Source organism: Symsagittifera roscoffensis, chromosome 3 (assembly GCF_963678635.1).
Source record: "Symsagittifera roscoffensis chromosome 3, txSymRosc1.1, whole genome shotgun sequence".
NCBI classification, from domain to species: Eukaryota; Metazoa; Xenacoelomorpha; order Acoela; family Convolutidae; genus Symsagittifera; species Symsagittifera roscoffensis.
In genome coordinates this window covers 37,060,769-37,075,262 of record NC_087064.1, presented here as the reverse complement: position 1 = coordinate 37,075,262, position 14,494 = coordinate 37,060,769, and the positions used below count along the sequence as shown (strand labels likewise).

The 14,494-nt window shown below is 36.2% G+C and overlaps 1 protein-coding gene across 1 annotated transcript in view; it reads left to right on the top strand.

The window, feature by feature from the left end:
* LOC134841434 (uncharacterized) overlaps window positions 1-13,508 on the top strand; it is a 325,189-nt gene extending 311,681 nt beyond the window's left edge. The window contains exons 2-7 of the mRNA XM_063857420.1: window positions 798-1,180; window positions 4,038-4,254; window positions 4,475-4,589; window positions 4,862-6,258; window positions 10,456-10,795; window positions 12,930-13,508. Of these exons, the coding sequence (XP_063713490.1) occupies window positions 856-1,180; window positions 4,038-4,254; window positions 4,475-4,589; window positions 4,862-6,258; window positions 10,456-10,795; window positions 12,930-13,109 (2,574 nt within the window). The 5' untranslated portion in view covers window positions 798-855 and the 3' untranslated portion in view covers window positions 13,110-13,508. The remainder of the gene's footprint in view (window positions 1-797; window positions 1,181-4,037; window positions 4,255-4,474; window positions 4,590-4,861; window positions 6,259-10,455; window positions 10,796-12,929) is intronic.
* The last annotated feature ends 986 nt before the right edge of the window (window positions 13,509-14,494 follow it).

Below are 14,494 nucleotides of genomic sequence, written 5' to 3'. Positions count from 1 at the left end.
CAATGCTGATGGTGCAATATAGAGGTAACCAGAGCCAATATTTTGCTAACAGGTTACGAAAATTAACGAACGTTCAAGTGGTTTTCACCACAAGAAAACTACAATCATGTTTACCATCACTGAAGTCAGCATTTTCTAATGACCTCAAGTCAAGAGTGGTTTATAAACTGTCATGTAGTGGATGCACTTCCACCTATGTCGGACAAACTGTTCGACATTTGACCACTAGAATTGAGGAACATAAGAAAGCAGACTCACCGGTAGGCCTCCACCTTCAGCAATGCCAACTTGAGGGAAATAGCGCAGATCTTAGTTGGGAAATTATAGATAGGTCAAACAACCAAACAAAATTGCTAACACTAGAGGCAATACACATCAGGAAAGAGAAACCGGGCTTGAACACGCGCGATGAGTTTAGGAGCAGGGAGTTAACACTGAAAATTTAGTCCCAAAATATTTTTGGTTTTTTATTCAAAACGTACATGTCTAAATCGAAATTATGACTCAGAAACTTCCAGACAAATTAATTTTAAAATGTTTAATTAATTTTAGAGGTTAAAAGTATTTTAATCTTGATAGTAATTTAGAGGTCAACTGTGATTGGCTAATTTTTTATCATGATGGTTTAGAACCAAATTGTATGTGATTTATTGTAAATAACATTTGTAAATTGATGTTTTATCGTCATTTAGAGTAGTTTATTGTAAAAATCCTGACGATGCACATAGTTGCGAAAACGTTTGAAATTTACTTTTTAGCAAAAATTTCTTGTGTTAATGAAATTTACTTCGTTTCAGGTTTTTTTTTATTTGATAAGTTCACTACAATTTAAACTTTGGCAGTTTTGGGTGAACGATGGGTAGTGCAGTATCTTCAGGCGTGAATAACGATGACCTCGTGAACAATTTAGTGAAGGAAAAGTACATCACGTCACACCAGGTGGAACAAGTATTCAGAGCAGTCGATCGAGGTCATTTTGTGGACACATTTCTGGCTGAAAATTTTGAAGGATCACAAGGAACGAATCAGCAGACACGAAGTCTGTCGAGGCGACCCAACATCACAGCTTATGAAGATCTCGCATGGAGAGAAGGCAATTTGCATCTGTCAGCTCCTTGCATTTACACACATGTAATGGAGGAACTGGATTTGAAATCGGGTCTGTCGTTTCTAAATATTGGTTAGTCTATTTTTTTTTAATATAAAAGGGTAAATTACAAAAGGGGTCCTTCTGTTTAATTATGGTCAGTGCGCAAGCTGGACAGGGCCATACCAGCGTTATAAAAATGCATATATATATCAGCAATCTGTATAATTGTATCAGAAGTCATAAATCAGCATTAAATTCATCGTTGTAATGTTAATTTATCTTAGCCGTCCTTCCTCTACAATAGCACTTACAGAGATGTCGATATATTGAACTTTGCGCAACGATCTGCACCCCCTTGAACATAGTATAGAGCTCCTGAGGAGCGCGAAGCTTATTTTAGTTTTTATGTATTTTATCGATTCTTGGTAGCTTTCTTTTCTTTTTTCACTTAGTTTTTCGGCTAATCGCTGCATCTTCCGAGTGGCTGTTGGAGCAGCGCCACCAGTGCATCTGAAAATCAGCGGACAGAAGCTACTCTTATTTGGAAATTCGAAATTCTTAACTGATATTTGGAGTTCTTCAGCGTTTCGTGATATTTGTATACGTCTTTATGCAGTTTTCGCGATGTTTTGGCATTGGGGATGAAAATTTTCATGTCAAAGAAAGCGCGGGTAAACGGCGAACCCCAGATCCGTTTGCCCTAATGTCAATGCGTGCCTCATCTTCAATAGTAGTTGAATTGTTGACAAAGCTTTTGTCTCGTAACGGCTGAAGTTTCGGCTCAATCTCGACGTCGTGGTAAACCTCGTTCATGAGGTTTGGCGAATGTGTCTCTAATTTCGCTGTGTCTTACGTATGTAACCGCCCTCTGCGCAGTGTAGGGCATAGGTAGGTTAAAACTTGTGATTGGGGTTTTTGTCGGTTCCTATCCGTATCTTAGGAAAATACCATCTCTGAATTCTGATTTATTCAGGTTGAAGTTGTATCTGCTTAGTGGTAAAGCATTGAGCCATTTAGAGGCTCCTTTTTCAGAGGCCAGTTCGATTACGTATTTATCATTTCTTATACGGAGTTGATAAGGTTTGATTTCTTCCGATTTGTTCAATCAGTTTTTAATTTTTTGATTTTCGTACAAATTTTTTCTTGCTGTGTTATTGCTGTAACAGTATCTTGAGATTCCAGTACTAAGAGTGTTTCCCTAGACCCTTCTAAATAGTTTTCGTGGTCGGATAGCAGCTTGATGTTAAGGCCGCCCATTTTAGGGTTTAATGAAGATATCTCACGGAACTGGTGGCTTAATGTTAGGTATAACCTTTGGTTAGTCTAAATTGATCAAAGAATTTGGTCATTCTCTTCTCCATATTTTTAAAAACCAAGTAAATACTTGCCGGTAAGCTCAAAGGATGCAGTGCTAGAGTGAAAATTGAAATATACACTCTAATTTACTAAATTATTGTTTCCAAATGAGAGCGATAGCCTTGTAATCAGGAACTAGACTTCTTGTTCCGACCATTTGAATATTGTGTTCGGGTGTTTTTTTTTTTTTGTTTTCTACTCAAAATCAGGTGCCACAAAAATCATGCGAATAGATCGAATGGTATATCTTACTAAAGACCTTTCAGTTGTGATTAGAACGACCTTAAATTCCAGTGTCGACAAAAACGGGTTTTAATTTTTTGATTTTTTGACCAATTTCGAGCGAGTATAACGAGCTGGCATGCTTATTCATGCTTCGTTTAGGCCATTTACAACAGCTTAGTTATAATCAAATTTAGTTTTGCTCGAATATGAAGAGGTTTTGGAGTTTTATTAACGCTATTTAGAGAATAAAAATTTTCGGGTTTTTTTGGATTATTTTTGATTTTTTTTTGAAAAATGATTTTTTAAATTTTTCTAGTGATTTTTTTCAAAAACTGTTGTCCTGTTTGCCTGGAAATTATGCCTAATTCATAGTTTTTTGTTCATTCATTTTATCAAACCACGGAGAAAAAACGACACTAATTTGAAGAAAAATTTGAAGTTTTTCTATTTTTTATGAATATGGTCGGAACATTATGTGCTGCTTGCACAACAACCGGCTATCCTTGTTATATCATAAATTTTTTTTAACATGATTTTATATTTAACCTGTTGGAATATTTTGTATTACATGTGTAACAATCGGCAATTTGTTTTAAAATTAAAATCTTCAAGTATTAAAATCTTTCAATACCGCAAAGAAAAAAATACGTTTTTTTGCCACCAGGAAAAATTGTGAGCTTTAATTTTGTTGTTGTTTTAGTTTTCATAGTTTTTGTCACTTTCTCATGCAAAATTAGGTGCCAAAAAATTATCAGATCGGGCCGAGTGATACAAAATGTTCCGACCATATTCAAAAACTAAAAAATTTGGTTTTTTGTGTGCTTTGTGTGATTAAAAAATCTGAACAATATGGTCAGATATAGTCAAAATCTGACTATTTACTCGGATATAGTCGAAATTGGCATGACTAAAAAACAAAAATATAATAAAATTTTTAAAAGTTTTTTTTGTAGAAATATTTCTTGAGTTTTTGGAAGTTGGGTCAGATGGCACTAAAAAACTTTTTCAGGGCTTGTTAAAAAGCCATGCCCTATTCACTAGTAAATTGCGACTCTACTTCTTTATGAAGCCTCGATTTTTGCGCTCCAATTAAGACGAAAAATCAAAAATTTCAAATCGGTTTTTCTTGCTACTGGGAAAACGGAAATGTAGTTATAATAATGTAGTTCAAATTACGACTAATTTTTGGACTCATTTTATTTTTGCCAGCTTGAATTCATATTCTATTTAACAAGGGTATATTAGATTGAAAAAGGCGAAAAGTATTGCAAATTTTGTTTGCTTCTTAATTTAAAATACCATTGTTAAATTGAATATGAATAGAAGTCTGTTGACTCATGAAGCCTCTATTCTATCTTTGCTCCAGGATCTGGCACTGGCTACTTGAATCTGATGGTGGGACACATAATTGGACCTCGTGGGTGTAACCATGGAGTGGAGTTACATCAAGACTGCATCGAATATGCCACTGAGCGCATAGGCGCCTACGTAAGAGAGGCGCCGCACTTTGACAAGTTCAATGTGGGTTTGCCGGAATTCTTCAGGGGAAACGGATTGTGCCTTTCCTCAGAATGTTTCTACAGGTGCTTGATTTTTTCAATTTTTTCAGGCGAAAAAAATAAAGTGAAAAACAGCGTTTAGTCTAAATAACCCTTAAGATACCAGATTAAAGCTACATGAATTTGAGTACTAAAAAATTCAGGCTAGGTAGCGTTTCCTACCCACTCCACTTCGTAAAGTGGTAGTCGGAACAAATTTTACCCGAGTTACTGAACGTTATCATTATGTTCTCTTTTGTTTCAGATATGACAGAGTTTACTGTGGCGCAGCTGTGCCCTCTGAACATATTCAGTTCATGAAGCTACTCGTCAAGCCAGGTGGAGTCCTAGTTCTCCCTTGCGGAGACCAACTGGTCAAGGTCAGTCACATATCCCAACTAGCATCATTTTTTCTAATGTGCATTGCCTTAAGATAGAGGAAATTCGAAATGAGGGAAGCAAGCACCTCGTATGGGATCCGGTTCTAAAATTTTGGAAATTGCTTAAGCTTTTTTTTGAAATTCAAACATGCATTTGCTGCAGAATTTAATGAATTGAGTCAGCACATTTGACAGAAATTCGCAAGACACGAATCTTCTTAATTGTTAAGTCGAGGCCTGCGAAATTGAAAAAAAAAAATATTTTTTGATAGATAACAGTTAAAGACGACTTCACGTCAGACCTTCGAGATCTTCTACCAGTATCTTTTGCTAGTCTAATTGTGCCCTCCAATGAAGAGTTACGCAAAGAGACTGTCACGCTACCCTTGAAGCCCATTCCGACTTTGAAGGATCTTTGTCGAATAGCAATTCGAGAAGCAATTCAAGATGGTCTTTTTCCCGCGGACACGACCCGAGTAGCAGTGAAGCCACTCACGAGAGCCGAACGGATCCAAAAGCGCCGAATGTCCCGCCCTAATCGAGTCTCGGTGAGACGCAGGCGGCCTAGAGTGGAACCATATTTGTCAGCTCGCAGCCAGGAGCCGAACGAGCATGTTGAAGAAAGTACGACCAATGATGAAGATGAAAACGCGCCTCTAGATTCTCGAGGCCATCTAGGATTTTCTGTTAGTAATGAAACTGCTCCTGGCGACAGGGTTCTTGATGAGGAAATTGCGAGTGGTATTGCAGATAACATTGCGAGCCAGATTGTTGATGAAATTGTTAATGGATATAGTGAAAATGAATCTGAAAATGAAAACGAGAGGTCTAATTCTCTTCACATTGTAAGAAATGAAACCGCGCTAAATGGCCAGGAAAATAAATGTAATTACCAACAAAGTCTGAATGTCCCTAAATCGCAAAATACGGCAATTTCAAAAAATTTGTCAGTGACTTCTTCAAATGATCCACTTGAAATTAATGACCATGATTCTTCGAATGACTCTTTGAGGAAAGGATTCAGCGATATTGCCGTTGAGAGCATCGAAAAGAAATCCAGTCAAATTGAGTCAACCAGTAACTCGGTTTTAGAAGATAACGGAAAGAAAATTATTAAAAACGATCTGGGAAACCCGGACCATTGTCATGCAAGTACTTCGTCCAATGGTCACGTGCATAAGTCTGAAGCACAAAGCTGTAGAAAAATTGAGGTTAGCAGTGAAGCGCAAAGTATTGGCGAGTCAAGCTGTGGTAATTTTTTTGAACAGCCAAAAAGGATGAAAAAAGATAATATTGATGAGAATAAAGCCTCAGGTAGCGGTGATCAGATTCAGCAAGGATGTCTGGGGCCCTTAACAGATCCTGGAACTTCCACTCAGGAATCGAAAAGTGTACCTAAAAGTGGGAAGGTCTCAGTCGTGAAAAACACAGAAAAAGTAGAGAGTAGTACATCTGATCCAAAACTACTAACGGTGAGTGATTTAGAGAAAATCAGGGTTCGCGAGTTGGCAGAACTAAGAAGGCAAGAGCAACTGAGGTTGGCAGGTTATTCTCCGATCCTTGAGAGCTCAGATGAAGAAGACAGTGCAAATACTAACTATTTGGGAGACACAACAACTTTAGAGCCAGTGCCACAAGATGTGCTCATTGCAAGACCGCGGCAACCATCGTAAGTTGGATTTTTAAGTTTAGGATTGCGCTTTGCAAGCGTGCCCAATTTGAAGCTTTTTCGCTAAACATAATCAGTGAATCGTTTTCCAATTCACGTTATGACAAAGTTAAGATCTACTTATTTGGCGCAGAGTCACCGTCCAGGGTTGGAATGACAAAGGTTTGTGGTTCAGGACAGACTAGGACCTGTACTTTTTACATAATAGAATTTTATACTCTGGAAAAGTGTTTTTTTTTATTATCGCGTGCTCGTTTACTTTTTTGGTTAGTTGCAACAGCTTGGATTTTTCTCAACTGTCAAGTATTTCCTTGGACTTGCGATATTTCACTATCTCTGAGCACTATAATCTAAGTTACTTGCGGCTGACTTAGGTTGATTTAATTCAATTGAAGAGTTAGGTGTTATCAGGAACTGGACTTTTCCCGTGAGCAAATTTTTGTACAAATCAGTAAGAAATTGGTGATCTTGATTTATTATTACACTTGCGAGAAAGTTTGTTGTACTCGGAAACTAAAACTTTTTCCTATTAACAACTAAACTTGCTTTATTGTTGAATCTGCGCTTGCGATTAGCAAGCGTTTTCAAATCAGAATATAGACTTTGTCGGTCCAACTAGTTGAACAGAATCACTTAATCATTTTACCTTTGCCTCATATGAAATTAAAAGTCAGGCGTTAGTTCGCGAATGTGGAGAAGAGCTAAAGCACCCTCTCATATAGACAAAGGTAATTCAATGGTTTGAGTCCGACCAAGACCTGTTTTTTTTGTAAACGGAAAATTGTCCGCGTGTCTAAATTTTTGTCGGCCTGTTTGTCTGCTTGTTTTCTCTTAGCTTAGATGCCGCAGCACCAAATTGGCCTCAGGTTTAGGCGTTTTCTACTTGAATTGAAAATAAAGTCATTGTACTTCGGTTTTGGGCAAGTATTCGAATTCAATGAAGTTAAACCCCCTTTTTTGCTGTTTTTTGACTTATTCATGTCTAATAAAAACTTTTGGAAATGGTTTTCTTTATGAGTTCTAGGAGTGTTGTCTGTATTTGGCGCAGTGGTAATACCATTGTTTGAGGCGGAAAATTTCGGAAGTTAGATTTCAGTCGGGAACGTTTTTTTGTGGAAACTGAAAATTTTTGACCATTTGAGGCTTTCATGTCTGCTTATTTTCATGACATGAAAGTTAGTTTTTTTAATAAAATCATTTTTCAAGCAGAAATGAACTGGTTACGTCCTTGTTCGAAACCCACTATGATCCATGCTCGACTTTCGAAGGTAAGGCAACCCTACCCAGACCCGAAAAATAGCCATAACGTTGCATGTTTATCTTAAGCAGGGGCACAACAGCTGTTATCGGTGAAGAGCAAATTAGCTCATATGTTGGTCCTTCCCTTATGGATAAACTGCCCTAATCAATTCAAATTTTTTTTCGGGCTCATCTTGTGGCTGCTCTAAGAGTGTGGGCTTTGTTTTCTCGTCGTAAAATTTATTTCGTTGCTAATTTAATATTCAAGTTTGCCTGGAATGAACTTCTATCGAGACATACCAAAGTTCAATTTTCGGTAGACCTTATGTTCTTAGTTTCTTCTGTATGGCAAGTTATGCGAAGCTCTGCTTCGCCTCTTTGTGGAACGTCAATATCTTCCAGGCCCTTCTCAGTTGGTCTAGTGATAAAGCAAATGCCTTTTGGTCATAAAGTGCAACGTTCGAGTCCCAGCTGGATCTTTTAAACCGAATCATCTTTATCCTTCAGATTCAAACAGAATCAATTGTTATTGAAGCTAGTTCTACAGTTTGTGAAATGAACTAACTCTTTTTAAATTTCAATTAGTGTCAGTTTATGTTATATCGACTTAGCTCCCACGTTTTTGTCGTTTGAAAAACAAAAAATAAATAATGTTTTTTTTTTGTGTGAGAAGTAATGACAACATGTTGTTTTATATGATAAAGTTTTATGTTTGGCTCGATTAGGATCTACTCAAGTATTGAAGCTTAGTTGCCGACCATTAAATTGTTTTTCAAAGCTTATTTATTGCTGGCGCATGTGTTTTATAATATGTTTCCTTGAAGCGTACATGTGGTATCGTATCAATTTTTGTTCGGCGTTTTTTTTTCGTTTTTTTTCGATTTGGTGGCTTCGTCTCATGCTCTGTCGTTTCGCTTGAAGTGTTGTGTTTGTGTTGTCTCGCAGCAGTGTCGCGGAGCTCCGCTTCATGCTTGTGTTGTTTACGCTCAAAATTATTCTTTATTCGATTCAAATTACTTGTGCGAAAAGTGCCAATGACGCTTTAAAACCGCAGGTTTAAAAGTTATTCACAGACTTTCGAATTCTCAACCCTATGATGGGGTGCTCTCAGGGTACACTATGGGGTTGCAATTATGACCTCCAAATATGGTTGCTCAAATCTTTTTGGTTTTCGAGATATGGCGTTTTTTTAAAATTTTTTCAATTTTTTTTTAGATAACAGATCTGCAAAAACCTAACATATCTAGGAATTCTCAACCCTTTGGTGGGGTGCTTTCGGGCTTCTAAATGAATTAATGCCAGAATTGTTGAAATATAAAAAATGTGGAAGGAGTGTTTGTATGCTGTTGGCTTTTAGCGTCCTTTTTTTACACAAGCAAAGCTTGTGATAGTATGAACTTTTTGCGACAAATTGTCTTCATTTTGGAAGTATTCAGGTATATCAATACCAGCTATTAATTACAGCCAATGCTAAGGATATTAATACAAGTTATTATATAACAAATAGCCTTTTAGCTTCTAGGTATCATGGATCTGTAGCGTAGAGGTAGGGAAGGAGACCCACATCAAAATAAGAAAGTTCGAACCTGGGTAGGGTCGGATATTTTTCATTAACTTTTTTGTATACTAGTTTAAGTGCGTCCGCTCTATAAATTGAGGCATGTTAGTTGGTAAATTTCTCTTTTTTTTCAAATTGGCCGGTACTGCTAATGCGTCATAATTGGCTTGCGTCACTTTAGAAATTTTGTAGACTCAAGGTTTTTCTCATTCAATTTTCCCCAGTAGCGTTATCGGTCGTATTGCTTGTGCATGCGAAGTGCAACTTCACCTCTGTGTTGAATTTGAAGTTTCATAAACCTGATAAAACTCAGTAGTTTTGGAGATATGGCCATTTCGGTGAAAAATAACCTAAAAGATGACTTTATACATTGGATGTTTAATTAATGAAATAGAGAACACTTATAGAATGATTCAGTTTAAGTTTACGGTTTCATTAAAGGTCGCGATTTTAAAAATAGATAGATTGTTGAATGTGACAAGAGCTATCTATGTGAACCACCGTAGGTGCGTGTCATGCGCTAGTTCAATTAAAATTACTTAATAAGAAAAGTGCGAATGACGCAAAAAAGCCTGATGATCTTTTAAGAGTAATGAGCATAGTGTGTACTCGTACATATGTCTTGGTGATTTTTTTCAGGAAAAAATATTGAATTTTGATTTTTCGCTTTTTGACTTGTGATTTTTTTTTAAAGTTCAGTGCATTTCCATTGTTAAAAGGGAGGCAATTTGCACTATCGAACATTACAAGTGTAAAGGTCACGAAAAACGTAATCAACTTCTAATTTTGAAAATGGAAATTTATCATCAGATTTCCCAGCGAAATAAAAGTTTTTATCTCTTGATCCAGTTTTCTGAAATTGGGTTAATTTTAACCAAAAGTTAATTTTAACGAAAAAGTGTCCATCATAAATTGTTCTACAAATTCAAAGAGTTTTAAGGCCATCTTTGTTTTTCTTCAAAATTCAACTGTTCAAGGTTTTTGACAAAACAAGTAAGTTTTTTTCCAGTTTCTTTGCGTGCATTACGCTTTTTCAATCGGGTTTCCCTGTGAAATAAAGAATCTAATTATCGGGCCAATTCTATTGAGTTATTTTTATCGAAAGTTTTCAGTCATAAGAGAATCTTGACTATCTGTTCGTGTGATGTTCATTCCTCGTAGCTCTTGCCCTTTTCTTTTTTCACGGTTATTCAGTGGCAGCGGCGAGTAGCATGAAAGATCAGTTTAGCAAGATTTTAGTCAATTTTTTCTAGTTATCAAATCATAGCTTGCAGTGGTTATTAAGCCTAAGTCTGTATTCATGTTTTCTGATCTGTTTTGAAGTAAATCTTTCGAAAATCGATATTTTTGTGTATGTTGTCTAGAAACAGGCTTTGTTAACTTAATTTGATTAATTTAAGAAGCAATCAGACGTCAAGTCTAAGCACTGATACCCAGAGACCTGAAGAAGGAAGTTCGGATCCTCGAACTGGCACTTCAACCTCAGTATCTTTGCCGTTTCCCATCCGATTTTTTCTGGAAATGCAGAACAACGTCAGAGCCCTGGATATCGATGACATCCTGAACTACCCAGGGAGGAGTCTAAATAGACTGGAGGAGGAAGAAGAGGGGGGACTATTTGACGGAGAAGAAGAGGGTTACAGTGGAAGTGAATCGAGTGGAGAAGAGGATGAGGGGGGTGGGGAGGTGAGTGGAAGCAGACAGAGAAGCGCGGCCTCCACAGGAACTTTGTCCACGTCTGTAAGTATCAGAAAAGTGAAAGTTCTGTTTTTAGAAGTGCACTTTTTAATGATGTCATTTTACTAAGTCCTAGTATATGCTGATCGCAAAAATTTATTTTCTCCGATATAATTTATAATATAAACCAGTCTTTAATTTATTGAGATTCATGAACGTAGTTAATACTCTCATAGGTGTGGTTAATTTTTTCGTGCTTTTTTTTCAGGTAAAAATATAGTTCACGCTGAAATTCGATTTTTTCGCGATTTGACTGTTGATATTCTAAATTTATCCATTCCCTTTGCCAAAAGTAAGGCAAACTCCATTCGAACAGCAAAAGTGTAAAGGTCACCAAAACGTGATCGGCTTCTCGTTTCGAAATTGGAATATAATTTTATCATCTCCCAGCGGAATAAAAAATTTTCCGTTTGGCTCAGTTTTCTCAAATTGGGTTGATTTTTTGAAAAAATATCAATCATAATCTTTTCTGGAAATTCAAAGAGCTTTGAGACCATTTATTTTTGTTCCGACTTTCGATATGAAAGTGACGGAATATTTGTGCTCGGGGTGGGTTTCTTTTTTCTTCAGACAAATTTCGACTTTTTACTAGCCATTTTTGAAGGCTTTTTTAAATATCATTCAAAAGTATTGTTGTCCTAAGCTTAAATTTGAAAAAGTATTTCACCTGTGAACTTTTTTGGTTAAGTTATGGGGGTTTAAAGATTGTCATTTTGGCCAATTTGGGACAATTAACGCGCGATATATTTCGCGCTATTAACGCGTGATCGGAGATTTAATCCGTCTTAGAAATCGTTCCAAATTTGTTCAAGGAAGATTATATGCCATAATTGACTTGTTAATAGGAGCAAAATCTATCACTTTGTACTGAATATGGAGTGGGGGGAATTTTCACAAAAAATCTCAAACTTTTTAGAAATTTTTTAAAAATTATTTTCAAAATTTCGATGTTATTACTGCTCCATAGACCTTAAAAGGCATTCGGAATTTTCAAGGCTTCGCTCTGATGCGAGCAGTCTTGTTGTTCCGACTTTCAATAAGAAAGTAACGGAATATTTGTGCTCGGTGGGTTTTTTTCTTCAGACAAATTTCGACTTTTCAACTAGCTATTTTTGACGGAATTTTTTATAACATTCAAAAAGTATTGTTGTTCTGAGCTTAAATTTGAAAAGATATTTCACCTGTGCATTTTGGCCAATTTGGGACAATTAACGCGCGATAGATTTCACGCTATTAATGCGTAAGTGGAGATTTAATCCGTCTTTGAAATCGTTCCAAATTGGTTGAAAGAAGCCTTTTTGCCATAATTGATTTGTTACAAGGAGCGAATTTTATCCTTTTGTACTTTAGATGGCGTGTGGGAGGATGATTTTCATATAAAATTTCAAATTTTAGATAAAAAATTTCATTTAATTTTATTACATTGAATGTTATCATGTTAGTACTGCTCCATAAACCTTAAAAGGCAGTCGGAACATTCAGGGTTTCGCCCTGATACGAGCAGTCTTGTTGTTCCGACTTTCGATACGAAAGTAACGGAATATTTGTGCTCGGGGTGGGTTTTTTTTTCTTCAGTTAAATTTCGACTTTTTAACTAGCCATTTCTGACGGAGTTTTTTTTATATCATTCAAAAGGTATTGTTGTCCTGAGTTTAAATTTAAAAAGATATTTCACCTGTGATCATTTTTCGTAAATTTATGAGGGTTTAAAGGTTGCCATTTTGGCCATTTTGACCAATTTGGGACAATTAACGCGCGATATATTTCGAGCTATTAACGCGTAAGCAGAGATTTAATCCGTCTTAGAAATCGTTCCAAATTGGTTGAAAGAAGCTTATTTGCCATAATTGATGTGTTACAAGGAACGAAATCTCTCTTTTTGTACTTTAAATGGCGTGTGGGGGGATGATTTTCATAAAAAATTTAAAATTTTAGAAAAAAAGTCATTTTATTTTATTTCATTTAATTTTTTTTATGTATTACTGCTGCTCAATAAACCTTAAAAGGCAGTCGGAACATTCAGGGCTTCGCCCTGATACGAGCAGTCTTGTTTTACTTTTAAATACTGTTGCGATCTTTAGCCTGGTTAGATTGAGTTTATCTCTGTGAACATAGTTATCAATTGTTTTTATATTAGATGGTGGGAACCGGCAATGAGTCAAGTAGCAGAAGCGCAGATACAAACGACTCTGATTCTAGTAATGAAGGCCGCCATCATCCTTCTGTGTTCTGGGTACGAGACAGAATAAGATCCCTGGATCTGCCTCAATTTCTAATTGACTATCTGCTCTACCACAGAAAATATATTTTCGATTGAACTATTTAAAAACTTGATGTTTTCTTGAGCGCTCGTCTTCTTTTCCCGAGAAATTATTACGTTTCAAAAATTCTTACGATTCAAGAGCTTTCGATACGATTCAAGAAAGTTAGGCATGTTTTATCTAAGAGTCTTCAAAACTTTGAACTTTTCAGCAGTACACATTGTAATGTAATGTAATCTTGAGTTTTAACTATCTTTGGGGAAATAAAGAAGAATCGGCTCGGAATTTTAGTGACAAACTCTGATGCAAAACTGTATTAACCTTCTCAATTTTAGTTACGGTGTTTTAACTAGAGTAGATCACTTAGATTTAATGCATATCTAGATCATATTTTAAACATTCTGCTCTAATGTAACTAGATTACGGTTTAGAAGGAATTTAATTTCGTATTTTAATGTTTTGAAGAGCCATTACTAATTTTGGCTATTTTCCAGTCCTTCTCAGGCAAACTGGAAAAGTGCTCTAGCTTTAACCATGTTTCAGAAGCATTGGTTCCCAAGGAATAAGCTGATATCGAAGGTGGTTTTGTATCATTCACTTTATGCACAAGACAGCTAGCTAGCGTAAAATAGTGCGCAATTGAGATTTTTTGCTGCATACATTGACAAGTTTTAACCTGTAAACTTTTCGTTTTTTTGGTGGCTAGTGTGTACCTAGTTCAATAGCACACTGTGGATTTGCGAGGAGGTAGGAATAGTAACCTCCAGGTCGGCGGTTCGATTCGGGAAGGTGGCAACTTTTTTTATTTTTTAAAACTTTCAAAGTTTTTTCCTCTTTTTCACGCCATCCCCAAATATGAAAAAATAAAGAAGCGTTAGCATAGTGCTAACAGAAAATTTAAAACGTGGGCAGGGAAATGGAAAACTGTTATTGTTTTTTTTTTGCCTTTTTGGAGCTATTTATTGCCTTTTCTCGCTTGTGACGCAACGCGGAGCTCGTTTATAACAAGTTATTTAACCTGCCCTCAGTTTTTATTCAAATGTTGTAGCGTTGAAATTAGTTATGTGCAATCTTGTGCCCTGATCGATCTATTTTAAACATGTAAGCGCTACTCATTTCAGATCGGTGGTTCAATCCAAATTGATAGCTTTCAAATTCCAATCCAAGTTGAATTGTGACAAGCTAATTGGTCCAATTGAGTACCCAATAGACAATAATTATGTTACAAAACTAGTTAGTTTTAAAAGTAATGAAGGTAGTGAGGACTCTTAAATAGGTCTTGCTGATTTTTTAATTGATTTTTGTTTCAGGAAAAGTCATAAAATTTGATCACGCTCAAGTGTAAAGGTAACGAAAAACGTGATCGACTTCTAATTTCGAAAATGGAAATTAATTATCAGATATCCCAGTGAAATAAAAGTTTTGCCTATTGATCCAGTTT